General features: G+C 46.0%; 1 protein-coding gene across 3 annotated transcripts in view; it reads right to left on the bottom strand.

The window, feature by feature from the left end:
* SLC37A2 (solute carrier family 37 member 2) overlaps positions 1-16,419 on the bottom strand; it is a 52,489-nt gene that overhangs the window by 21,015 nt on the left and 15,055 nt on the right. For all 3 annotated transcript variants that reach the window (XM_054997755.1, XM_054997754.1, XM_054997756.1), the window contains exons 2-7: positions 14,049-14,130; positions 13,591-13,678; positions 10,837-10,915; positions 7,119-7,254; positions 2,933-3,009; positions 1,254-1,420 (exon numbers count right to left, since the gene is read on the bottom strand). In XM_054997755.1, coding sequence (XP_054853730.1) covers positions 1,254-1,420; positions 2,933-3,009; positions 7,119-7,254; positions 10,837-10,915; positions 13,591-13,678; positions 14,049-14,130 — 629 coding nt within the window. The remainder of the gene's footprint in view (positions 1-1,253; positions 1,421-2,932; positions 3,010-7,118; positions 7,255-10,836; positions 10,916-13,590; positions 13,679-14,048; positions 14,131-16,419) is intronic.

The following is a 16,419-nucleotide window of genomic DNA, read 5'->3' as shown; positions in this document are numbered from 1 at the left end:
CAGAGTCAATAACCCCCCCTAAATCAAGATGTACAGACTGTGACATTTCTATGCAAAGGTACAAGAAAAGCATAGCAACCATTCATGCCATCAGCTATTAGTGATAACAATCTTCCCAGCTCTGATCTAAGGGCCAAACTACAAGTGACGAATGACACAGGTTGGACACTTGTCAGCTTCCCTCCAGTTTTGATGGGAAATGTAGGCAGCTTGGCGGAATGTTGGACAAGTGACAGTTGAAAAGTCCATTGGACAGCAGTCGGAGAGCAAAGTTGCAAGACTAGGATGCCTACATTTCCCATCAAAACTTGAGGGGAGCTGACAAGTGTCCAACCTGTGTCATTCTTCACTTGTAGCTTGGCCCAGAGTCACCAGCATTTAAATGAGCTGCAGAAAGGAGCCATGGAGAAGGAAAATACCGATGGGTGGAGGAAGGGTGTTTAAGCTCCATATTAGGCCCCTCGCTGCAGCCTGTCATGCTATAGTACTCCAAGGATGGGAAAAGACAAATCCACCAAAATCCCCTCTTCAGCAACTGTGATGAAGACTTCTTCTGCATCTGACTTGAGTCCTTTGTGGACAGGCTAAGTAGAAATGTTTTCAATAAACAAGAATTTAATCAACCCCGGAGTCGCCTCACTCACAGGTCAATCCAGGCCAGAAAAGGAGCAATATTGCTTTATGCCACTAGATGGCCACATCTCTTTGTTTGGATGTGAAATGTTATCGGATGCCCAGAGATGTTAGGGGTTTCCTTGTTCTATAAAGCGGAACTTTCCAGGATCTCAAGTAGTCTTTGGCCCACACAAAGCAGATCATTAGCACAGCAAGGATTCCCCCAGTATGCAAAACAATGGTGCTAATTCTGAATTTATGAGCAATCTGGAAAAGTGACTGGAGGTCACTCTATCCCCCGTGTTTGGGATTTATGAGTTCTCAACAGGTCTTCGTCCCCGGATCAGCCTCTTGCCCATTCATTTGGCTTAGGGTCTCCCATTTCACTTATAAACTTGCAATGAAGCAGCCCTTTAACATTTTCCAACCATCCCATAGGAATACAAAAACCAGTTATAGTGCCTTTAAAGATAACTACTTTGCATTAAACGATCTCGAGCGTGCACCCGCAGACAGCCGTTTGCCTACGCACTTTGAGTCAGAAGCAAGGTCCGCGGATCCCACTGGGATTTACTTCCAAACAAAGTGTGTTTAGGACTGCGGCCAAAGTAAGCAGACTCATGGCTCACAACACTCACATTCAATGAGGAACAGGAAGCAGACGACTCCCATGAAGGCAATGATGATTCCAGGTACGATGAACGACAAGCCCCATGCCTGGGAAACCCAGACGCCCGCGATCAGGGACCCCAGGATGTTTCCAACGGACGTGTGCGAGTTCCAGATGCCCATTATAAAGCCCCGTCTGGCAAGAGAAAGGGCAGGAAACGGTTGGCTTTTTTTGCGGCTGCCCTTGCTAAGGAGGGGAACCTGGCTCAACGAAGGGTTTAATCTGTGCCTTCATTCTAAACCACGGTTTGCACTACCCATAGTTTACATCCCAAACCATGGTTCGTATTTCAAAGCATACAACAAGCAAACCATGATGCTGAGCACTCAGTCTGATGAGTTAATTGTTTTTCCTAAACACATTTCTTCTCTGGCTCTTCCTCCAAGGTACCCAGGTCAGCAAACGTGACTCTCCGTTCTTCCATTTTATTGTCACGACCACTCAGCGAAGCAGATCAGGCTGAAAAAGGATGAATGGTCTGACATCACCCCCTGAGTTACCGCGACAAACTGGGATATGAACTTGGCTCTCCCTGGCTGTAGCACAAACATTGCGCCATGCTGGCTCTCCAAATCAGATCAGGACCTAATAGCAGTGCTTGCATCTCTGCTGTACTATTTCAACACATGAAAGTATCTTATTGGCCTGTAGCCAGAGGGAGCTTGGGGTACCTGCCCCCCCCCCCCAAGAATGATTCAGGCTCCTTCTCTGAATTTTCATTTTCCATTTTTTTGGAAACTCAAGAGTCTCTCTATACGAGAAATCTGACACATGAAGAACATGTCGGGAGATGCAATGTTAGCTGGGAAGGGTAGTTTAAAAAGACAGAGCTGGTGGCAGGGCAAAGGTTTGCTATGCACTGGAGCTGTGTGAAGGGGCTGTGAAATGCCAGAAGGGAAAGTTCACCCCATTATAACCTCTCCAGGTACAAGCCTGGCTCTGGAGGCAGCTCCAGCCCATTTCCAGTCCTTGCTGCCCTCTGGTTGTGATCCCACACAGTTTTAAACTGGAGAGGCCAAACTGACCAAGCCTTAGGGGAGGCGAAGATGAAATTAACAAACCCTCTGAGGAGTGATCTCCACTGGCTCTGTCATTTTAAACTACGCTTCCCAGCTACCATTGCATCTCCCTACACTTGAACATGCACCGAGGTGTCTTGTGTACAGTCTCTCAGATCTCTAAATCTTTTTTACTTGCTGAGACAGAGGGAAAGGCATGCATGCAGAATTCTCCCCAACTGCTCAGTAAGAAGTAAAGCTGCTCCTGCCTTCCCGTAATCCGACCAAAGGTCCTGGGATGATGGACAGGCACTGGGAACTTATTATGAAATTAAATAGTACTGGATTAATATGCAGTGCACAACTCATTTTAAAAAGGCGATCTCTGCTGAGGTTCGGCTTGATCTGCGTTGATTTGCATCCTCTTCCTGCTGATGTACTTTAATCTCGCCTCCCACCCCACAACTCTCCCATCATCAAACTTCTAGCTACTACTCTGGTGCTGCCTTATATTGAATCAGACCCTCGGCCCACTTCCTCCTGTGGCTATGCTTCCTGTCTCAGCAAGGGAATCAATCAGGCTGTTCCTCCAGAGATGAGGATGAAGCAACTGATGCTTGAGAAATGCAGTCAGAGAAACGAGACTCACTTCCCCTTTCCAAACCAGTTGCCGACACACGTCACGACGGATGGCCAGCCGGTTGTTTGCACCAGACCATTGCAGACCTAGTGGATGGGGGAGAGTAAGAGGAAACAACCGGTGGTGAGACTGCAGTGTGTATGGTGCAACGTAGCCTTGCAGTTCTGTTTTATTTTGGCAGTACGTTCCCAAGACCAGTTCTACTCAACCCACCCCTTTCACCAACAGATCATCATTAGCCCCCCACCAATGTTATCCACCCACCCCCAAAGATAAACAAGTCAGTGCTGTCCAATCATATCCAGGCTATGCAGATTAGAATCCATTTCAGAACAAAGAATCTCACCCAGAATCTTTTTGAGAGCTCTGAAAATTCTGTTGCAGAAATTCACAGTCCCTCCCATGATGATTCATTTATCATTTTCTGTTTAGTACATTTTTCACCCGCCAGGCCACCAAAGAGTTCAGAACAATGCACCTGGCCACGGCAGTCACCCTGTGAAGCAGGCTCAGCTGTGTGACCAGGTCTAGTTCACTGTCACCCAGGACTACGCAGGATATGAACTCTGGTCTCTCCACAGTGCCCACTAACTTTAAATCTGCTGAAGTTCCCAAGTTTGGAAACGATCAAAATTTAACTGTATTTGAACTGACTTGTGTAGACAAATATTTTGTACGAAGAATTTCATCTCGTTTTTTTGGCCAAGGAAGCCCCCAAGACAACAATAATTTGAATCAACACAGTATTAAAAACAATTAAGAAGCCCAATAGAAGGGGAAATCCTTTTCTCCTTTTATTTTTGAGGCCATCTGAGGGACAGAAGGAAGCAACCATTGCACCACCTCCATTGCACTTGCCAAAGGAAGAATCCCCCTTTCAGCAGAGATGAACAATATCTGTTTGCTGAGAACAGGCTTGGCAATCTATTTCTATCCATACCCAAAGGAGAAAGAACAGCTGGAATGGCAGTGGAAGAAAGAACTCCTGGACTGTGCAGGATGCGGAAACATCTGTGTGTGTGCACGTGTTGCTAAAGTGTTTCATTCAGTCTTGAGAGACATGTGTGGTAGAAAGGCAAGTTTTTTAAAAAAATTCTCAGATAGGAAAAACGACTACCCTCTACAGTCATCATCAAAACAGAAAATCAGTTTTACTTTCTGGAAAAGAACTGTTTTGGCCAGCTAACTGAAAGCCAAGAGAGATGGAGCAGAGCAAACCTCTCTAGGAAGGGAATTCCATAATCTTGTTGAAGCAGGACTGCTGGTAATAAGTTACATGTATGGGTAGGTTATTACAGAAGCAGGTCCTTAGCCATTGTAGGCTCCAGAGTCTGAGAGATGCTCTTGGTCCACCGAACAGGTGACCCCCCCCCGCCCCGCCCCCGCCAAGTGAGGCTTCATCTTCTGACTTTGAACCCTGATTTTCATCACTTCCTTTGTCCCTTGGGGTGTGGGTGAAGGGGGTCCATGGACAGTGCATTGCATTAGGTACAGAAGTGGGCAGCTGGAGCTCTGTTCCCTGTGCCACTTTCTGGAACCCCATTCAAAATGAGCCCTGCTCACCAGCCATGAACATCCCAAAGAAATCCACATATGCACAAAAAAAGGCTTCCGGTGACTTAATGTCTGTTAACCAATCAGGCAAGCTGAGAATACCCATTTCCTGTACTGAGACATTTATAGTTTGTTTGCATGACAGAAGGATCCTGCTTCGTTCTCCGTGCTCCAAATTTCCCCATGAGGAGAACGTGGGTTAATGAACATGACCTACTTCCCCAAACCAGTTTAGAAGCCAAATCCATGAATGTGTGGGAGGGAAGATAAGCATGACACTTCATCGAGGCATTTTCAGGTGAGGGAAATGGGACAGAAGAACAAGGAGGCTCTTTACTCAACCAACAACAAAACTAGCAGTTGTTTGATGGGATACTTGTGCCCTGAAGCCACTGAAGCAGAGAAGAACCCCTAGATGGAAGAGACCCAAAGACATGTTCAGCGTTGTGTTTTCTGCGCAGTCCCACATAGGGAACTGCGCATGCGCAGGCCAGGCCTGCGCATGCACAGTTCTCCACATGGGACTGCACAGAAGAACACTCGTTGAACAATAACAGGTAAGTACAAGCCTGCTTTTCTATTCAGGGTTGGTGCACGGTTGGACTAACCAGACACCTGTGCAGCTCTGGATGTATCTGATGCACCAACCTCACTGAAGGTCCTAGAAACCCCTTGTACATTATCGTGTGTTCCATTATGCCAGGGGAATAAAGACTCAAAATACTATACAAATATCGGCCTTGCAATAGAACAAGGGGGTGGGAAGAAGAACAACAACAATGTTCTCTTGGACCCATCCACGTCTGGATGGATATTGTGCTATTGTAGCTCTACAGCAATCATTCGCTACTGGATTTTCCTGTCTGGAATAAACAATCCAGTTGCGAATAACTGCTATAACGTGATGCTTTGTAAAATCCTATGACGTTGTTTATGGAAATGTCCTTGACACACTGTATGGAAATGTCCACTGTCTGGAAATGTTCTTGCTACTGATTATACTAATCTCACACTATTTAATCTGCCTTGAGTGAGAAAGGCGGACAATAAGTGAAATAAAATAAAAATATTGCAATACCCAATGACAGTGGGTGCAGCCCTGGAATGGGAGCCCTCCTCCCCGTAGCTTTTTAATCTCTTGATAAATACCAGCCGCAGAAGACTTTGGGATTCCATGGGATTTTCAAAAGCAAGATTGTATCAGCCCTGCTTCCTGATAAAGATCAGCTTCAAGTTTTATGTTCAGAGGAAGTAAGGCAAGGTTCACGCCTTTGCAACAAAACAGTATAAAACGAGAGAGCTCATTATGGGATGATTCACTGGAGTTATCCAAGGACGCAGGTTGTAGCAGCAGCTTGGTGAAAACACAAGCATTTGTCACAGGACTGAATAGATTATTAGCTGGGATTGCATGTTTTAACTAGTGTTATTGGTTGGATTAATCCACCAAATCCTTAATTAATTAATCCACGGGGGCAAATTTTAACCCTGCCAGTTCCTTGGTAATTGAAAGGCGGGGTCCCCCAGGATTCTGGCTGTCCACCTGTGCTGTGTAATATCTATGTCAGGTCACTAAATGACACTAGAGGTAGCTTTGGGGCTGCCCACACAGCGAGCATCTGCAAAATTACTCCAGTATAAACCCACTGATTGGTAGAGTGAAATCCTAAGCAGAGTTACTCCAGTCTAAGCCCATTGATTAGGATGGAGTAAGTCTGCATAGGATTGCCCTGCCATGTCTGTATTTTGTTGATGTTGCTTGGATGCTGAAGCTGAATTCAGACCAGACAGAGGCAATGCTGGTCTCAGAACGCAAGCAGAAAAGGGCGTGTCCCCGCGGTACCACAGGGGCACACCCTTTTCTGCGTGCGTTCTGGTACCGTGGTAGCTTTTCCTTGTTGTCCGATGCTAGTCACAGAACAATGGGACCAGGGACAAGCTATGCGGTATTGGAAAGGGCTGGCAAAACAGAACTTCACCCTAAAGCGAGAGCTAAGATAATGAAAATAGTTGTGTGTGTTTAAGATGTTAACATTACATTTTAAAATGTTGCAAACCTAATGAGCCTTGAAAAGTGGGATATAATCTTATTAGGGAAAAAGGAGAGAAAATCCAAAGAGGAAAATGCCCGGTTGAAACAGCCCGTTTGCTCACTCAAAAGCAGCAGACCGCTCCCTGAATCATAGATGGCTACAAACTTGTGACTGGGGCACTCAGACCAAAAACAGAAGCATCCCATCCAGTAATTCCTACATCGGACTCGATCACCTCTCCTTTGACGGAGCTGTCTCATTCAGCTCGACGCAGCCGGGACGGAAACATTTACTGCATCCTTCTCTATTCCACTGGCTAATTATATTTGACTTCTTTTTGCCCAGCCTCACTGCGCATGTGACTGCTAACATCAGAAATGGGTTTTCCCATCAGGAGGGAAATGGCCCAAGAAAACAACATCCATACGCCAAGCCTCACAAGAAAAGAGCACAAATCAATAAGGAAGAAAGGCTGGGGGGAGGAGGGGACTTGGCAACAGGATCCTAGACAGTCCATAAATGATGTATCAGATTCAAGCACCTTCTTATTATGAAGATGGTATTCTATAGTCAGCATAATCACTGGCAGGCACAATGAATTCCCATACCTGGATGATCACGAAGTACCAAAGGTAATGGATTTCCCAGTAGTATCCCAGTCCAAATAAGCAAGTGAATAATCCACTCAGCAGCATCCCTCCAGAGAGATAGTAGCGCAACGGGAGGCGCTCACCGAAAATCCCGCTGCATAAGAAGGGGAAAAAAGGCATGAAACTCCGAACACAATGAACACAACATGCAATAATGGTTCTGGTGTTGTTGTCACAGTGCATAAGCCACGGATCAATCTTTCGTACTCTTTTCTGGTAACAGAGGGAACCCAAAACCACATGGGAGCAACTGTCAACACAGCGACTTCTTTTACTGGTGTCACCACATGGCTTCAGGGTTCCTGCGTTATCGCAGCAAACGCAGGAAGAATTCCATGTCAGAACTCTTCCTTAGTGTCTGGATACACTTTTTCAAGGATTTACCCGGACGAACTGAGCTGCCCCTTTATCCTAATAATCATCTTACTGGTTTAGCTCAAGGTCCAGCTCATCTACCATCTTATTTCCAAAGCAGCAAGATGAAGTTTAGGAAGTTTCTAAGCAGGGGTATATCTGTCCCAGACTGTTCATCTCAGGTATCGGGAATTCCTCCAGGAATGTCTAGTTTTTTTAAAGCCACAGCTACAATGTGGAAATGGATTTAGTTTTGCTTGCCTCGAACCTACTGCCAACAAAATCATTTCACATAACAGTGTGAGGACATGATGAGCCAGGAGTCCCCTTCATAGTTTCGCTTCCTTGGGAGAGGCAGTCTCCGTGCACGGACTGCAAGCTTGAAGGAAGAGTTTCAGTCACTCCCATTACCCCCTTTTTGTCTCTGCTTTCTAGGCTGGAGACTCAGACACTACCCACCCACCCACCTCCTCCTTGGCTGTCTGAGCTCCCTTTCAACAGCTCCACCTTGTAATGGTGCAGGCCTGGAGCCAGGCCCTGATGCATTGCGGCAAGCACTAACACCTGGAATACTACCTGGGAGAGAGAGCCCTGCCGTCGCTAATGGAGAAAACCCCATCCCTCTCCCAGGGCAATGAGATCTAGCCGGCCTCATCAAAGGTGATCAGGCCAGCCCTTTCCTTCCCATCGCCAGCTGTGTGGGAGCAGCTTTTTGGGGAGGAAGGCGGGGCAGGCATCTCTGCTGACTCAGCGCTCATTTTACAAGTCCATACTCCCTTGAGGATCCCCTAATATGGACAGCATCCTTGTTGCCCAGGCCAAGGTGTGCCCCAATTCTTCTTGGGTAAGTCCAAGAGCATGGAGGCAGACTCTGGCCAAATGCATCTGGCCATTTTTACCGTTTTACCATCTGAGGGTTTGCTAATCATCAGAAGGAAGAAAGTACTCTGTGGGGCTCTGAAGTTCTGCCTGGAAATCTTATCTAGCCTCCTCTCTCACACTTGAGACTTCAGTAGGCATTGAGTATTTACTTCCCCCCTCCTCAGCGTATCTTTACAGTCATGAGGGCTAGAAAACTGCTTTTCAAGAACCACCCCAAATTGAAAAGAGTCCAGTAGCACCTTTAAGACTAACCAACTTTATTGTAGCGTAAGCTTTCAAGAGCCACAGCTCTTTTCATCAGATGCACGGATCAATCTGATGAAGAGAGCTATGGCTCTCAAAAGCTTATGCTACAATAAAGTTGGTTAGTCTTAAAGGTGCTACTGGACTCTACTATTTTACTATTACAGACTAACATGGCTAACTTCTCTGGATCTATGATACAAAACTGAAAATTTTCAGAGGTTGAATTCTCTGACACACTACAAAGTCTTTACTTCTTCTTAGATCCAGAGGAGTTAGCCGTGTTAGTCTGTAGTAGCAAAATCAAAAAGAGTCCAGTAGCAGTCTTAAAGGTGCTACTGGACTCTTTTTGATTTTACTTCTTCTGTGTTCCTGCATGTCTGCTGCCTTCGAAACAACCCAACAGAGATCATTAATAACTAAAAGGCAAGAAAAGAACCTGATATGGGCCTCTTTAAGCTTAGCAAACAGAATCCATCATTTCAGCAACAACCTTGTTGACGTCTCAAGCCCTCCATTAGCAGATTCCTTATCCAACTGCTGTTATGCTACTGCACTTGCTGTGGGTTCTTTTTTTGCCAGGGGTGTCTTTGCACTGTTCCCAGGAGGATTTCTAAGCAGATTGATTGCATTCAAGTGAGACTGCCTCCTGACACATTATGCCAAGGTAATCAAACCTGATGGATTTGTTCTAAGAGCACTTCTGGGATTATTTGATGTTTTCCATTAGGCCTGCCAAGCACTGAGATGCTCCATGAAAAATGGTGGCGCTGGTCAATGATGTTTGAGATGACGAGTGAAGGGAAACTAATGAACGTAACGGAAAGGGACAATGAAATTTAGAATGTAAGAAACACCTGGCTCCATCTTACTGCTTTCTGTCTTGGCTCAGCATTCTGGCTCTTTTTGGAGGCCAGGAAGTGGCCTCCAAAAGCTCGCAGGCCAAACATGGTCTCCTCTGAAGATGAGGTCCCTCTTCAAACATTGAGCTCACCCAGTATTTTCTTCATACTTTTATCATTCCACAGAATGCGTATAACAGGATTGTTCAGAAGAGCACTTTTGATAATGCAAATAGGTTTGTGGCTTCCATAGGGTTGCCAGGTCCCCTTACTCTCTGGGAAGGAGGGGGGAACTCTGCACTCACTTTTTCATTGTTCCTCCTTCTGGGAAGTAACGTCATTGCGCAGGCCTGGGAGCATGTGCATGCTTCTCAGCAGGCCCAAATCAGTCCACTGCAAAGTGGAGGAGCATGCTTGGGGCAGCACGATGACATCACTCCTGGGACTGACGGCGTCATGCTGCCCCAGGGGCACCCCCAGGAGGCCTGTTCTCCCGCCTTCCTCCCCCACTGGCCAGGTGAGTGGTGGCAGTGGGGCGGAGGGTGGAAGTGGGATATCCTTTGCCCCCACTGGGGAACCGGGATCCCTAAGCTTCAACGTCTATGAAAAGTCTTAAATTTCTGCACACTGAACTATGATGATGTTTTCATTTCATTTCCATTTTTATTTATTTTTATTTCACTCTTCTTCATAATCCAGTTTTATTGCACTGTTTATTGTATTATCATACTGGTCTTTGCCACATTGCTTCCTAATTCTGTGATCCACCTTGGGCCTCAACAAGGAAGATGGGCTAAGGTGCAAGGCCTCAACTTCACCATTGGATGCAGAAATGAATTAGACACCAGCACCTGAATATGTACTAGAGTTATTGATACCCACCGAGCCCTTGTGTTCAACAATGCAGAGAGCATTGACCCACTGCTGCAGATCACAACTGGGACCAGGGAACCAAAGGCAGAAAACATTTATCCTCAGAACCCCCTTTTACTCATCATTGGGAATCATGCACGAACACAGAAGGTTGCTTGCTAGAGCGTCAGCCTCACTGATACGGCTGCTAACTCTGGGTTGGGAAATTCCTAGAGTTTTGGGGAGTGGAGTCCAGAGAGGGTGGGGTTTGAGGAGGGGTGACGCCTTAGCAGGGTATATTGCCATAGAATCCACCATCCAAAGCAGCCATCTTCTCCAGGGACCTGATATCTGGAGATTGGTTATAATTCCAAGGGATCCCCAGCTACTACCTGGAGGCTGGCAACCCTACTCATCAACCTACAACAAAAGACCCTTAATCTATAAAAGGCAAGTAGAAGAGGAATCGATGCACTTCTCCTCCCTGCCTTTTAAGTACGTACCTGATATACATTCCTATAGCATAGGCAACCAGGAAGGCATTATCCAGGGCTCCAAAGAGTTCTTTGTAGTTGTCTTGATCTGAAAAAGGAGCAGGACGGGTGAAGCTAAAGGTGCGGAAATCATACCATGCAGCAGCTGGAATATCATTCTCGTAGGCATGTGTACTGAAGCAAGTGGTGTTTCAAAGAAGAACAGGCCTTGGGAACAGTCCCTGATAGCTGATCAGTCACAGCGAAAGCCAGTTCTGGAATCTGAAATTGCACTTTTCATTTCAGTGTTTCTCTAATGTCCTAAAGTGAATAATTTCCACAACCAGGGCTCATTTTGAGGGGGAACGTGCTGGAACGCAGTTCTGGCAGTTCCCCCAAGAGGTCACATGTCAGGTGGCCCCACCCACCAGACTCTCAGCCATTTTGGGCCCATTTCAGCCTGAATTGGGGACAAAACGGCCCGGGTTGGGCCTCTGATGGTTGGTGAATCACTCTCCTGCTCAGCAGCAGCCCGATCCTGACCATTTTGGGCCCCTTTTCTGCCGTTTTCAGCCCCTTTTTGCCATTTTGGGCCCAATTTCAGTCCTGAATGGCCACGATTGGGTTCAAAACAGCCAGGATAGGTGACGTCAGGGGGTGTGACATATGCAAATCAGTTATGTTAATGACACACTTCCAGTGATGTTAAGGGGCATGACATATCCTAATGAGTTATGCTAAGGAGTTCCTCCAGCTCTTTTTCTGCGAAATGACCCCTGTCCACAACAACCTGACTTTTGAGGAGCTTCTACACATCACTCTCCCACCTGCATTCTAAAGTGGTACAGCCCTAGCAGGGTGTGGTTTTGAAAGAATATTTTCATTCTTAGTTTCTCTTTTGTAAAATACAAATATCAGGGCCTTTCTAACAGGGTGCTTATGGTGGGAAACAAGACTGTGGCTTGGATCCTACTGAAAATTACCACTGGTGGAAGGATCACCTCCTTGCTGAAGCCCAAAATGTTCCCCAAAATTCTGCACCCCCTTTTCTGTCAGTGGAAATGTAAGGCGGGATCCAACCCGAAGTCCATACAGCCCATCTGAATGGCAATAAAGTGCTGTATGAATGATAAACAGCCGTGCTTAATGGCCTCCAATCAGCCATAGCCTAAGCGCAATGGAGGCAAACTGATGGCTGGCTAATCTGCTAATGAGGCTCACAGCTGCACTGCAAACATCTGAGGGTAAGATAAGAAAGGCCGTTAATCATGTCAGAATAAACTCTTGACCCACAAGCCATTCAATTTTTGAGATTAAATATGAATTAACGGAGATCAAAGACCAGGGTTGGCCTTATTAACAGTTTCTAGGAAAAGGCCCCAAACTTTCTGAGTTCCTGGAAAGTGGGTGGGCCTGATGAAAACATCACCCCTGCAACCTTTCACATGGAAGTAATAACAAATTGAAAGCCCTAAGAAAAGGATGGGTACTCACTAACGTTTCATCAGCCCGAATGCTCCAAATTGGACCACTGGGCAGATAGTATTTTATCACACACAAAGTGATAACGTATCATTTCACGATGCAAAACTGGGCAACTCTCCACAAGAGGTAGCATGATACTTCTGTTGTTCTTAAGAACTAGGAATGTTGGGAGCACCAGGCACTACAACTTATGAAGGGCAACAAAGAGGTCCCATGCATGCCTACAGTCAAACCACGCATTCCACCTGTCCTAATCACTGTGGCTCAGTGGCAGAATATCTGCTTCACGTAGGGAAGGTTCCAGGTTCAAAACCAGGCATCTCCCATTAAAAGTATCATTTGGCAGACGACATGAAAGGCCTCTACCTTAGGCCCTCAAGAGCTGCTACCAGTTAGAGCTCACAATATTAGCCTTGATAGACCAATGGCTTGATACCTTATCTACTGTGGGGATAGACGCTGACTAGTGGTAGAGCATCTACTTGGCATGAAGAAAGTCTCAGGTTCATCTCCACTTAAAGAGATCAGGTGATAGGTGATGGGAAAGGCCTCAGCCTCAGGCCCATTAATTAAAACAACAGCAACAACACAAGAACTCAGGAAACACGAGGCCTCAAAAACAGATGTTGCCATGTCCTTCGGATGCAGTGTATCACACCAATAAAATGGCAGTGAGCTTCCAAGCAAGTCTGAAAAGCCCAGAGAACAATCCAAGCTGAGCAGTCCCAGTAGTGATCTGAGCCAACACTGCAGAGGCCACATAGCTCAGATCTATTTTTCACCGCCAGCAATGGGCATCGGCTCCCCCATTGCTTCCTGTGCTGATGCAGGTGGAGGCAACAGGCAAGCCGACACCAGTCATGGTCGCTGCTGAAGGTTCTGAGCTAAGAGCCAAGCTACAAGTGACACCTGACACAGGTTGGACACTTGTCAGCTTCCCTGAAGTTTTGATGGGAAATGTAGGCAGCTTGGCGGAACGTTGGACAAGTGACAGTTGAAAAGTCCATTGGACAGCAGTCGGAGAGCCAAGCTGCAAGACCAGGACACCTACATTTCCCATCAAAACTTGAGGGAAGCTGACAAGTGTCCAACCTGTGTCAGGCGTCACTTGTAGCTTGGCTCTAAGAGACCCCTGCAGAGTTGCTGGGCCTTGGCTGTGCTGGTTCCTATCAGCTGCTGTCCAGGATATCAGCCCACCAGGAACTTTAGTAGTCTGTTAAATAGCCAGTCCACGCCAACATCCAAGAGGAGTCTGCAGCACACCTCAGAGGAGAGAGCTGCAAGAGAAAGGCGGCTTACCGAAAGGCTTCCAGTCACACCACGTGGTGCTGTTTGAACCATTGTGTGGATTGGCTCCTCGGGAAGAGCAGTTATAATGCAGTTCGCTCTGTCAAAAAATGAGAGAAAAAGAGGGCTGCGTTCAGTGGCAGGCAGGAGGGCTCAAAAGAGGAGAGTTCTTCAGAAGGAACTCTCCCTATTTGCTTCCTGGATTCTCCTCAGGTTTACATCGAATTACTGTAAAGCAGATGGTTGTGGAGGAGGATGCAAAGAACAGCATGTGGGTGGGAAGGGAGCTGGAATTCTCCCTCAACCTGGCAGAAGTGGATAGGCCAGGTTTCTCTTGTCAGCAGAAGACCTTCCAACAGGCCCTAGGCCTTGGCAGCTGCCCCCTCACGCTACCCCTTGACATCAGCCTCGGTCACCCCTTCCCCTCGACACCAGCCTTAGCACCCCTTCCCCTGTCTTATGCTACATACCTTTACAATGCTGATAGGTTTCCGTGAGAGATGGTAGCTAGTATAGCACAAGAAGGTTAGCAGAAGAATTAATCCTCTATACCTGGAAAAAGAAAGATAGAGCATCCGTGAGGAACATAAGTTGTACAACCGAATTATACAATTCAATCTGAATATTTCTCATTTCCTCATCCTTATAAATCTAAAACAGTTAGTAGACCATAACATTTTTAATTACCACGATTATCATTACATTTCTAACCCATTCTCAAGGAGATAGATCAAGATGGTTAGCCATGTTAGTCTGTCTGTAGCAGTGGAAAAGAGAAAGAGTCCAGTAGCCCCTATAAGACTAATGAAATTAGTAGTAGGGTATGAGCTTTCATGAGTAATGGCTCACTTCTTCAGACAGAGCTAGAATGTGAGTCCATCTGTCTTTATATCTTGTAGACCAGAGTGATTTCAGATGCTGAATAACAACAGCCCTTCTCGAGGAGTTCAGAATGACTTTCCCATTCCCCATGTCACGCTCACAACAACCCTTTGAAGTAGGGCAGGTTGAAAGATAGTAACAGCCAGGGCTTTTTTTCAGCTGGAACACGGTGGAATGGAGTTCCGGAACTTCTTGATAATGGTCACATGGCTGGTGGCCCCGCCCCCTGAGCTCCAGACAGAGGGGAGTTTAGATTGCCCTCCGAGCTGTGCAATCTAAACTCCCCTCTGTCTGGAGATCAAGGGGTGGGGCCACCAGCCATGTGACCATTTTCTCCGAGGGCAACCCACTGATTTCCACCACCTCTTTTCCCAGAAAAAAAAGCCCTGGTAACAGCTCAAGGTTACTTAGTGACCTCTTACCTGGTGGGGGAAAATCTGAACACAATTCTCCCCAGCCTATGCTCAAAACTTTATCTCATGGGTCCCCAACATAGTGACTGCTGGCACCTTTCCATTTTGTGGTTGGCTCCACCTCCCATGGCAACCAGTTTGTTTTTGCACCCACTGCCCTGTGTCAGAATTCCAAAGGTGCCCAAAAGCAAAAAAAAGTTTGGGGACTCCTGTTTTATCCACTGCACCACACTGGCTAAACCGCTCCTCCTGCCCCCCTTGAAAGAAAAATAAAACCTGACTCTATTCCAAATGACAAACTTTCAGGCCAGTGGCTATGTACAATTGGGATGCACCTTTTTTCTCCTCTTGCTATTTACTCGAGAGGCCTGAGGAGTTATGCACAGCACTAATACCCCACTGGAAGTCTTACAGACATACATCCTCTATGGCTTCTTACATTCCAACCAAACACTGCCACATTTTCAAGCTTTATCATTATAAATTATTCAGAGCTTTGCAAGGTTTTGAAGAGAGAAGATTCTACAAAACTTTGTGCCAAAAGCCATGCTTACTTGCTGCTAATGCTCACATGTAGATTACAGAGATTTCATGTACCATAGACTTTATGTCTATCTATGGGCTTTGGATAGAGAAGCAACATGGCCACACATTTCCAGAACATCTCTTCCCACCCACAAAACAGCAAACAGGCATACTATAAAGCGGTAAATATGATAAAAAGCACCTCAAAACATTATCTTAAAAACCACCTGGTACAGCCACACTGAAGGACAATCTTTCCCACCTACATCTTTTTTCCAACTAGAGAATCCCCACCCCACTCTCTCAGGGGTTATTTGCTCTGTAGGGAAATACTACTAACCATCATCCAATGGGGCAAATACCTCTGGGAGGCTGCCTGAAGGTGGGAGAAAAATAGCACAGGAGAAGAGATTTACATTCTCCTTCCCCTTGCCTATAGCTACCATATACCATTGCAAACACACAGCAGATTCACTTAGCGATCTCCAATTGTCTCATCTAGTATGGCACTCCGTTCCCAAGGAGTCACACGGGGTCCCCCAGAAGACTGCAGAAAACGACTATCTTTACCCTCAAGACACAAACCATCTCCACTGGGCTGATCCAAACAGTGAATCAACAGGAGCCACCCAGCTTATTGTCTTTCTTCTCAATACACCCCCAGCAGCCACACCTGGCTGTTTTCCTTTCTTTTTATTTTAATTTCACTTTTTGTTCTGAACACCCACACTTGAAAACAAATTTGAAAATCGTCCAAAAATTTCAGTCATTTAAAAGCAACAATTTTCTGCAGTAAAAGATACTACCTTCAGCCTTCCTCTCCCCATCTATTGCCTATCTACAATATATTTATTGTATATATATACAATATATACAATATATACATATACATACACACACACACACACATATATATATATATATACATCTCTCTCTCTCTCTCTCTCTCTCTCCTGTGTGTGTGTACTGTATTGTATGTGTGTATTGTGTGTGTGTATACACACACACACACACACACACA

This window comes from Eublepharis macularius, chromosome 14 (assembly GCF_028583425.1).
Source record: "Eublepharis macularius isolate TG4126 chromosome 14, MPM_Emac_v1.0, whole genome shotgun sequence".
NCBI classification, from domain to species: domain Eukaryota; kingdom Metazoa; phylum Chordata; class Lepidosauria; order Squamata; family Eublepharidae; genus Eublepharis; species Eublepharis macularius.
This window is presented reverse-complemented; position numbering and strand designations above follow the sequence as displayed.